Source organism: Anabrus simplex, chromosome 2, assembly GCF_040414725.1.
Source record: "Anabrus simplex isolate iqAnaSimp1 chromosome 2, ASM4041472v1, whole genome shotgun sequence".
NCBI lineage: Eukaryota > Metazoa > Arthropoda > Insecta > Orthoptera > Tettigoniidae > Anabrus > Anabrus simplex.
In genome coordinates this window covers 731,035,669-731,047,574 of record NC_090266.1, presented here as the reverse complement: position 1 = coordinate 731,047,574, position 11,906 = coordinate 731,035,669, and the positions used below count along the sequence as shown (strand labels likewise).

At 36.5% G+C, this 11,906-nt stretch overlaps 1 protein-coding gene across 8 annotated transcripts in view; it reads right to left on the bottom strand.

The window, feature by feature from the left end:
• Positions 1 to 1,505: 1,505 nt before the first annotated feature.
• Positions 1,506 to 11,906, bottom strand: part of Ssdp (Sequence-specific single-stranded DNA-binding protein) — an 831,184-nt gene continuing 820,783 nt past the window's right edge. For all 8 annotated transcript variants that reach the window (XM_067141370.2, XM_067141374.2, XM_067141371.2 and 5 more), the window contains 3 exons: positions 10,046 to 10,116; positions 6,340 to 6,540; positions 1,506 to 5,228 (listed from right to left, as the gene is read on the bottom strand). In XM_067141370.2, coding sequence (XP_066997471.1) covers positions 5,124 to 5,228; positions 6,340 to 6,540; positions 10,046 to 10,116 — 377 coding nt within the window. In that variant the 3' untranslated portion in view covers positions 1,506 to 5,123. The remainder of the gene's footprint in view (positions 5,229 to 6,339; positions 6,541 to 10,045; positions 10,117 to 11,906) is intronic.

Below are 11,906 nucleotides of genomic sequence, written 5' to 3'. Positions count from 1 at the left end.
TTAATTTACAGCCCTACAATCATCAAGCAACCTGAATTTACTTATGAAATAACCTTTCCATCCCTAAAGTCAAGGTACATTTAATACAACAAGAACACCTTCAAGAGAAATTGACAGCCACTGAATACAGTACCGTACATATGCAATGGTGCTATGTACAGCTTCATTTGGCTTAAACTAGGTATTCTGTTCCCAGAGCTAATGTATCAGGAATGACCATGACAGTGGGATCAGAAACAATGAAATATGCTCCATTCTGTATGTTGCCAACAATGAATACTATCCCACTCTACCTGATACTACAATGCACTAAAATTGTGTGATCTTGTCCAACCCTCAACAGCTTGCACATGTTGATCTACCACAAAATTATGCAGCTCAATACTTTCTTAGAACATATCCTATAATATCTGAGAAGCTCTTGTGGTCACTTGATGCTTAAAGTATGTACTCAAAATGCATACGCCACTTGATAATCAATCAGTGAGGTGCAAGAGAACAGATTTTTTTTAAATGTTCTCTTTACCTGCCCCATGTACTTGGTACATGATTAAACTGCATTTGAATACACAAGGACAATTTATTGGGAAGCTTTTCAAAAACTGGTTTCAAGCAACTGTGGAGAAAAAGGCAGACAATCAGCCACATTGCACCTTAAGTTCTCTGCAAGAGCTTACTCAGATGACTGAAAGGAATTTACCAATTAACTCCTCCAGAAATCATCAACCAATTAAGAAACCTGGATTCTCACATCTGAATGTATGCATTAATTTATGCAGATATAACAACAAGACTTATATTAAAATAAACTTCAATAATGGTATATTCTAACTAATTCTGTGAATACCACATGTCATATGAAAAATGTAAAAAATATGTAAGAGAATAAAAGCATCCCATCCCTATGTGTCTCCTTTAGCAGCATCTCTGAAGCACACATCTCCATTCTACAGCTTGTAAGCTAAAACATTTAGGGTCTATCTTCTTAAATATAATAAACCAAACAATATAATGATGCAGGAACAAATGGGGCCAGCTGTACAACAACATGTCAAACAGGAAAGAGTGCTCCGAGACATGTTCAGAATGTTCCACTCGACTTTGTCATTTAAATTACTCATCTCAAAACTCATAGTCAAACATACAATGAGACAGACCCTTTTACTGAAAGATAAATTTATATTGCTCAAGTCTAGACAACTCAACATCAATGAAGACTCAGGAGGATAAATGAAACTCAATGAATATCCTGAAATAATTTATAGTCACATCCTTCACTTCTGAAGTACAGAGAAAGGAATGTACACCACTTGAAACAGATTTTCTATTATGAAATGCTTCAATACATTAAGAATCTGATGCATGGAAATCACAAATCAGCTGGTATGGTATGATGACCATTATGCTCCTATCATCCAAATATATATGTAAAGGATGTTAACCCTTCACAAAGGTATATCGTGGATGAGAAGACAAACTTTAAATAAATGACATCTAAGAAGGAATATTAATTATCAATTTATTTTTCCATTCCAAATACACTGTTTGATATTTTTATTTAAATTCAGGAGGAAGTCTGTGTAAGATATCCAGCATTCTCATGGATAGTGTCATCTCAATAGCACCTTGCATATTTTCCCTAAAATATTAAGAAGAGAATTTCCAGCCTGACATCTCCACAAATGATCTGGCAATGAATGGGTCATGAAGGAGGATGCTTGAAGAAGATCAACAATTTACTTTGTTTCTTTTCTTTTCCTCCCTGCCCTCCCTGTTGAGTAATGTACTATTAAATAGGACAATTTTAAAATAAAGGCAGCTCTTCTAAGAAGTGCAAAAGCAGGAATATTCAAAGCAAAGGCAGGCATTATCCACTTTCAGACTCAAGCAGATTCCCACCCAACAAGCTGCAATGAAGAATGCAGAATAAAATTATTGTTGGTCATCAAGACAAGTGAATTAATGAACATGATGAGAAGAAATACCATTTGTTAGAATCAGTAGCTAGACCTCAAACAAAAGGCATCCATCACCAGCATGCAAGGCAAATACAATGTTTCATGGGGGAGAAATGAACAGCAACATGAAAGCTACAGAGGATTTCTAGCATTATCTTACACACTCTAAATAAGAGTTAACTGCTATAGTATCATTAACTGATTGTTGTGTGTGCCCATTACACACATGTATTAATGCACTATTAAGAAATGCTTTATTAAATCAAAAATCTGATGCATGGAAATCATGAAACAGTTAGTATGATATGATGAATAATCAAGTTCGAGTTATGCTAATGAATTTATTCTTCCTCCAGTCCCTTTCTCTCCATTTTCCTTCCATCAGTAATATTCTCCCAGGGAATGGGGTCAAAGAAGGGTGAGCAAAGAACATGGTCTCAGGTTTGTGCAAGTGGGCAGCACAATTTACTGTTGAGATAGCCATGAAACTGTGTTGAATATGTATGCTGTCAAGTAAAAATGTTTGTGCTAAATTCTTGAACCAGTCTTTAATATTACTTCCTTTCCATTCAGTTGCTTTACATTCTCCTTAAATTTACAGCAGGCTAATTTGAATCCTAGGCAGTGTCTCTGCAAACAGCCTAAAGATCTCCCTGAGACTCATAAGAAAATGCTATTCACTTATGTTTAATGAATAGTTATATCGGAAGTGTATTTATATTTTCTACATCTCTCTACTTCAGAATCTACATGCATAACCTCCCCACGTCCTTTCTGACCTCCTGCTGTTGGTAGTCCTCTAGTATGATAACGATTATTAGGCTACATTTTCTTGAAAACCTAAAATATTTCCTCAATAATTTTGGGACAATCATATTTACCAAACACACTTTTTACTCCTCTACTGTGTACTTCAACACTGATTTTCAATTTTATATGCCTATTCATTAAAAAAAATTAAAAATCCCCTCTAGCCTATATGATTACATAACTTCTTCAAATATTCCAATTCCAATCTACTTTATTGATAACCTCTTTTGGAGACATACTTTGTACCCACATTTAATGTGAATCCGCTGTGAATTGGACCATGTTTAATCGGGTTCCACTTATAAATATTTATAAAGCTTCAATCTTTCCAGAAGGACATTTATTAATTTTATCAAGTCAATCCATGTATTTCTCGTTTCTTGACTAACTGCCCCTCTTTTGGTAGACAAAGTCTCCTTCAGTATAACATCTCCATCAAGAGAAACCTTTTGAGAAAGTAAAAATTTATTGCGTATTAATGTGCAAACATGCTCAGTTCATCAGAAAAATGTTTCCATGTTGATCCTTAAATCATTCACAGCAGGCAAATGACAGATGCATCTGCCATCCAACCACAACATGAATTCTAGACTACTTGCATAAAAAACTAGTCCAATTGCTGTTTGAAAGTTTGTTTTCCATCCAGTTATTACCGGTATCAGAAACCACTCAACATGGTTATGGAAGTTATATTCCGTTCTTCAACAAGTCATAATATACTGGCATGTTTTATATCAGTACTGTTTTCATTGTTAGGAAATCCTGATTATCGTTCAACTAGGATAAAGATTGAAATATGCTCTAAGCTCATATCAGTCAACATAAAGAATGCTACTTGACAATATTTGTTAATTGAAGAGCACGTTATGCATAGCAAATGAACTGAACATATGAAAATAATACTTGTACGGTAGTTATAATGTCTCTTATTGCCTGACTGGATCAATGTCTAAAACTGTACCATAATATCTTCTTTACATTTTTAATTATGAGGCTCAACACCACCACAAACCCCAATGTACTGTTAAGCGTTACTGTGATATCACACCTCAAGAGTTTCTGCTGAAGAGCTCTTTAGACCAAAATCTAACCTAAATATCTGACTGCTTTAAAATTACTGAAAGAAACATACTTCAGTAAGATTTACTGAGAATATAACCAATGTAGTATAAGTATCAGAATAAAGACACAGTGATAAACTGTATTTGTAAAGAAATTTCATTTTTAATATCTAACTTTGCTAATCTACTGAGTAAATTATGGTATAAAAGAAGAAGAGCCTTATTCTATCAGCAAGTAGATGCAGCTTCAAGTTCAGCATATCCTCAGCTGCAGTATGAACCGTATGGGAACTTGTTTTTTTTCTTCCTTTTTTTACATAACTTGGGAAATGGAATCTAGAATTATATCCTAAACTAATATAATGTACAGGGCAGATGGAAAGGGGTCAATATTGCACCAAATGGGACACAGACAAGAGGCATAAAATGTACACAATATTTTTAAAACATGGATGTTTAAATAAGCCTAATTTTTAAGAGACATATTCCTCAGCTGACAGAAACATCAGTATTTAAATAGGACATTTTTTTAAAATATAAATAATATAAAATATGATGCAAAGTCAGTGAACCCCAATGTGAGAGAAAATTTGGGTTCAAGTCTTGAGAGCTACTTTGGTTTTGTGGAGATACAGTAAGGATAACAAGGAGTCTGGAGATGGAAGGGAAAAATCTTGAGCTACAGCTACAATGATTTTCTTACACAGGCAAATAAGCTCCTTGGATTGTTTATAGTATTTGAAGATAACTGTGGGAAGTACCATTCGCATGTCCACCTAACACGAATCGGCATGTCACGCACGTCTCTAAACGAATGAGTGAGATTAAAATTGCACTGAATTTCAGTCACTGAAACACTTTGAACTTATGTCTGTCACTCACACTTGGAGAACATTTCAAGGAATCAGATTGCCAGTCTCACTCTCACGGTATGTAGTTCAATCACATACCCACCAAGGCAGGTATGGGCAACATTCTTTCAGGAATAAAAAAGTGGGGAACATTCCAATTGTTGACTGATGATTAACAACTGTAAGACAATTTTCCGTAAATTTCTATGTGGCGACATCAACCATCGTCCACAAAGATGTAAACTTGATGCCCAGCCATCCACACTGACTGCAATCTGATTTTACAGCAATCTTATTCTCGGTTTGGATCCAGGTCCCGTAACTGGGGAGGAGGGAGACTGCCTGAGATGGCGGGAATTAGGGCTAGGTGGGGAAGGAGATTGACGAGGAAGGGAAACGGGTAGGAGCCCAGGAGAGGAAGGAGATGGGCCTGGGACGGGGTGTTATTGCATGAAATAATCCGGATGGTCGGAGTCTTTTTCGAACCTCTTGGCTTCTTCCTGCATGCTTTCCTTAATTTTCAGAATGGCGGCTGATTCAGTTTGGTCCTGGAAGGAAGAAAGTGTTCACTGCACAGTCCAAACTTCCAATAGATTTTTATGACATTTAAAGAAATTAACTCCCCTCCCAAATAACATCCCAGCACTCAATTTTAAGAGTGGCATTCATAAAAACTTTTTAATTGAAAATGGTTTCGAGAAATTTGGTTCATGCAACACACCCTTCCGTCGTCACGGCGTCATGTGAGTTTGGCGGGCGGACATGTTAATCATGTGACGAAGGCAGTAGGGAGGGGCAAGCGCATTAATACGAGGCATTTTGAGCATTCAAACAAACTTTAATACTTTCCAACAGTTTACAAGATTTCCTCACATCTACAATTCCAAATGGTGCACTCCGACTCGGGACAGCAAGCCGCTCTCATTGCAGATGGAGATTTAAGGCCACCACAATAAGAATGCAACTCTCACAAGTGGAGGGCACCGAAGCAAAGCATCCTCCCTACTCCCCTGCTTACACAATCATTGAGCTAAGTAACCATCAGTTCTTTTCTGAGCATTTAACTGAGCTGCATGAGTACGCAGCAAAGATCCAAGTAATTAAGAAGAATAAATGGATCATTTTACACTGGAAATGTCAAAAAAGACTGCCAAACACTGCTTGACAATCTGTCAAATGAAACATGCAAAAAAAATAAATTAAAAAATGATATATATAATAAATAAAATAAATTTCTAAATTAAATTATTCCAAAATTTCAATCTTCACACTTGGACACTTATCTTAAATCTATTTAATATTTTGTCATGGCAGAACTCATGAGAATGCTGGCACCAAACACTAAAAGGTGCACCACCAACATCTAAACTAAAAATTAAGAATTCCTTACAGTTGGTGCATACATTTAAGTACCCAGCCCACATCCAGAGAAATGTGCTACATTTCAATTAAAAATATGTACTCAAAGATTTGTTAAGTATTGATGAGGCAAGCCACAAGCCACAAGGCGTAAGCTGCAAGCGTGGCGAGTCCACGAGCTAGCTCTTGCACGGAGGACGGATCCTTTGATAAGGCCCGGTTAAGCCTGGACTGCGAGTCTCATGGTGCTCGGATCTCACGCTACGTCTCGGAGAAATAGCCGCCGGCGCTCATACTCACATTTTCCCCAGGTCCCCCAAAGCCCCCCAAGTTGTAGTCGCCCATCCCACTTCCGCTGTCTTCTCGAGGGGTGCCCGGCCCGCCGTTTGCTGGGGAGTTCTTCATACCGTCGAGCCCATCTCCGTTCATCACTGGACCCATGGTGCTAGGCCCCATTGGTCCCATAGGTCCTCCTTCTGGCCCACCAGTCATGGGGAAGTCCTGAAAAGGTTTCCCCAGTGATATTACAGGGTGCATGCAATATACAGTAAAACCTGTTTTTAGCGGAACCTTTATGAACCGGAAAACTGTATAAACTGACAACATTTCCCGGTCCCGTGAATTACGGTTTAATATTCATGTAAATTTACCTGTATTTAGCAGAATCTATCTGATGCAGAAACGGAAAGAAATTTTGCGACTAAAATGGTAAAAATATATAAATTTCCTTCCTAACCCTTTTCACTACATGTATATTCCGAATGGATTTAAGATGACCAATACAGCATTACAGCCAGGTTGTAAAGCGGCAACTCCATCCGTAGACCATGACAGGGATATTCCGCGTGGTTTGGACATTCTTTACTGGAGGAATGAGGAAAGACCAAAACGTTAGGGGCCTCCATCATCCCTTCTCTAACTTTGTCACCACGTGAGTGTAATGTTGAGTTGCTGACTAATGGAACGCAGGAATTAGGGAGGGTGGAGACACTACCTGCTTAACAACGCAGTGCAGTTTTCCGAGAAAGGTCACAGATTTAGTGTGCTTGCAGGTAGCAATTGAGTTACTTTGTGATGTAGTTACTGTACAGTGTGATCGAAGGAAAGAAGCACGTGGTTTTAGATTTGAACTTAAAAATTTAGGTTTTAAAATCTAGTGAGAAAGACAAATTGTCTGTTAAGCAGATCATAGCAAAGTTAAAGATTGAAAAAACACAAATCTATGACATTCTTCAGAAAAACAGGAATTAAATGAAGAGTGGTTACGGGGAAACGGAGCAGGGAAACAAAAGCTCAGAGTAAATGGGAATGAGGAAATAAACAAAATTGTTTGGTAATGGTTTGTTAGTGCAAGAGTAAGAAATTTGCCCATATCAGGGACAAAATGCTACACCACCATGCAAGAGAAGTTGCAAAAAAGCTCGAAAGGGAATATTTTACCACTTCCAATGGGTGGCTGGAAAGTTTTCAAAGACGACATCAGATAGTGTTGAAGGTGGTCTGTGGAAAGGCTAGAGACACCACTGAGGAAATACTGGTGGATTGGACTTCAAAAATTGGCTCTCAAATTAAAGGCTATGAACCCTGGAATGTAGCCATAGATAATGTTGATGAAACTGGACTATATTTCTGAGCATTACCTAACATAACATTATCCCTGAAAGAGAAAAGATGTACAGGAGGGGAACTTTCCAAAGAAAGATTGACAGTTTTTTATATAGTTTCCTTTCTGAGGAACTTGAAAAGCCATACAAAAAGCAGCAAAACCCAGAAGCTTAAAAGACATTGATTTAGTCTAACTGTCGACTAGAAATCCAATAAGAGGGCATGGACGGCACCTAATGGAAGAATGGTTGGTGTCATTCAACTAGGGAATGAAGCAACATAACAAGAACGTCATTCTACTTGCATAAGACCAATTTCATGTTTTTCTCTGTATTGAACTTACTATTAGTATTTACAATTTTTATTATCTACTCAATTCAATACATAAACTGTTTATTGTCTCTAATGGGACATTACAGTACAAACGTTAATTGGGACATGTTTCACTCGCTGTATCGAGCATCTTCAGCCATCTTTTATACGATTTTCTCAAGGTTGAGTCAAACATTAAACCGTATTTACAATAATTTTGTTCATTGGAAAATGTTTTATACAATAAATTGTTTGTCACTGCTTAAAAAGTAAACAGTAAAATTGACAATTAAATTGTATCATTAATGGACTAGACATTAATTACATAATATTGATAAAATGTCCTCACTAATCAAAAAGTAAACAAAAACTTTTTTTTTGACAATTCAAGTGTATCATCAACGTCTAGTCCATTGATGGTACATTTTAACTGTCAAAAAAATTGATCTAGAAGTTGAGACAGAGGTGGCATCAAAGAGTTTGTCACTTATCACCCACAAGAAAAGAAAACAGACATGATGGTGATGATGAGAACGAAGACAATGGAGAAGAAGTCCATTGATGATACATTTTAATTGTAAAAAAAATGTGTTTACTTTTTGATTAGTGATGACATTTTATCAATATTGTGTAATTAACGTCTAGTCCATTACTAATATAATTTAACTGTCAATTTTACTTGTTTACTTTTTAAGCAGTGACAAAAAAAATTATTGTGTAAAACATTTTCAATGAACAAAATTACTGTAAATAAGGTTTAATGTTCGACTCAACCTTGAGAAAATCATATAAAAGATGGCTGAAGATGCTCGACACAGCGAGTGAAACATGTCCCAATTAACGTTTGTATTGTAATGTCCCATTAGAGACAATAAACATTTTATGTATTGAACTGAGTGGATAATAAAAACAAGAATTGTAAATACTAGTCATTCTATTTGTCGACAATGCTACATACCATTCAGCAATAGAGCTTCCTAACATTAAGCCTGTATGGTTTCCAACAAATACTTCTAGCGTAATGCAGCCAAAGGATCAGGGTGTCAAAATTGTTTTTAAATTACAGAAAACTGATAATGGCATCATTGCTTGCAAACACAGAATCAGTGGCCTCTGCCACAGAACTGGCTACGTCTGTCTCTGTGCCTGATGCTGTAATTTGGATCGCAAAAACAGTGAAAGGGGTGTCACCAAATATGGTTCGTCAATACTTTCACAAAGCCAAGTCTGTCTATCGCCCTGACAAAGGAACCATAATTTTAAAAAATACTGATAAGCTGCAACAAACTCTGGAACAATGTAATTATGATTATGACAGTGCAGAAGATTACATGGTCATTGATCTAGAAGTTGAGACAGAGGTGGCATAAGAAAACATCGAAGAGTTTGTCACTTATCACCCACAAGAAAAGAAAACGGACATTGATGGTGATGATGACGATGATAACGAAGACAATGGAGAAGATGGTTTATGTACCGTGAAGTCTACCGACATGCCCTATCAATCATAAAGGACATTGAGGCATTTTCACTAGCAAAAAATGATGTGGAATTGTTCAGCATTATTTGTTGTGTCCACATTTTAATTAGGAGCCGTGCTACCAAGGATAGTTGTATCCAGCGTACAATTCTGGATTACTGGAAGAAGTAAATGACAGTACTGTTGGTGGTATTTCTATTAAAACATATAATGTGTATTAAATAAATGTACATACTGTACTACTGTGTGTTGTGAGAAAGTTCTAAGCAAGAAACGATTTGTGTTGGTGCTCGTGAACTAATGTATATAAGTGTGTGATTACTGTCATTATTGTATCCACTGCCACACAAAAGCATATCAATCCACTGCTGGATTATCTAGCGGAGGTTTGTACTTATGATTTTTATTTTATTTTTTAACCACCTTTATGAACCAGAATCCTGCAAACAGCGGAAAAAAATTCCGGTCGCTTGGGTTTCCGCTGAGGACAGATTTTACTGTAGCAGCAAAAGAAAAGCTTTCATATATTCTAGTCTTATACATAATATAAGGAACACTTACAATGGTAGTGGAATATGGATCATTTTCTATTAAGCCTATAATACTTACTCCTGGCATGTTTCCACCTGGAACCGACTTCATCATTGTGTACATGTTCTCTCCACCAGAATTTGAAGAGTCTGAAACAAAAACAATAGAATAAGAGTAAAATTATGTTCAAATTCCAACCTATACAATGAACTTCTTACATTAGGAAATCGTTCAATAAGGCACTGGCATAGGTCTGAAGAAAGCCATAACAACACTGAGATGTCCCATCCTATAGAATGAAGGTTTGATATAAGCTCTGAGTTGGCTCTGTTCCACACCAAATATCAACTTTCCCAAGAGGGAAAGCTGTATATAATTTATAAGAAAACTTCATTGGTATTCCATTCTAAACATGGGCACCGCCAGGGCATCTACAAACACTTTTATTCTACTGAAGATGTGAAAAATGGGCCATGAGCTCGTATATGAGTATTTAGAACAAAAATTATGCAAAGTATAAATTATGGAAGGAATAAGATATAAATAATAAATTTCCCTTACAGACAAAGCAAGCCCAATTGAAGCACTGCAAGTCTAATGACACAGTACAACAGTGAATTGCTCTCAGACACAAAATATATCAATTACCATATTTTCAGACACACTGATCACAAAAATAGCATTAGTTTTTTTGCATCACCTAACATTCTTGAGATATTTGTATCGCACCCTATAGCAGGACTTAGTTTCTTCAGGAGCGGAAGGCACTATTGTCTCCTTGTCTGGGCAATTTTCTTAATATACCTCTCGGTTGTATTACTCTAAAGGAATGTTAAACCCCTCAGTTGCCTGTTCCGTTAATATGAAAGAAACATATGATAGCATGGAAACAATTCTTAAGGCTTTGAACTACACAGAACACGGGTGGGAGATTTGTGCAGATCTAAAAGTGATAGACATGCTAACAGTAATGCAGCCAGGATTCAGAAAATTTTGTTGTTTTTCTCTGTGAATGTGACAGTCGAGATAAGCATAACCATTATGAAATTAGAGAGTGGTCATCAAAAAAAAGTGTAGTTTTTTGATGCCACCAAAATAATTTTCTCCCCTTTGCATATAAAACTGGGGTTGATGAACTTTGTTAAGGCAACAGACATATCACGAAGGGCATTTCAATATTTAAGGGGAAATTTTCAAAGGTTGAGGTGAGTGAGGCAAAACTAAAGGAAGGTATCTTTAGCTACCAGTATGTGATCTCTTACATGATTCTGTATTCAAGAGGACTCTCATTCCTGTTGAAAAAAGCCTAGCTTGCTTTTAAATATGTTTGTGTGAATTTTCTGGAAACTATAGAGCAGACAATTACAAAGATGTGGTGGAAGATTTTTTTGAGGGCTTGCAAGACACTGGGTTGCATCTCTTAAGACCCATTCACACTTGAATTTCTTTCCACACTATCATTTCATTTCATCTGTCAGTCATTAATCATTGCCCCAGAGGAGTGCGACATGCCTCGGCAGCTTGCATAATTCCCATCCTCGCCACAAGATGGGGGGCTTCATTCATTCCTTCCCTGACCCCGTCACTGACTGGAGAACTGGTTGTAGGTTTTCATTTTCATTTTCAACATCTTAATTACAATATAAATACAATTTTTGAATACTTAATATATTTCTGTTATTGTGTATTTTGGATTATGGATGATTTGGGTTGAAATTATACCAAATATAATAATAGAAAATAATATAAAACTGCAAATGAACTACAGTGAACTATATAGCCTATGCAGTATGTGGCAGGAAATTTATCATGTCCTCTCAAATAACTGTTAGGTGATAGGAAAAAACAAACTTTAGATTCAAAATCAGCCTATGTGAATTAACTAAAATCACGTATTTTCATTTCTGAGAGCGAAAAAAGTTTAAATTTGTTGTATTGT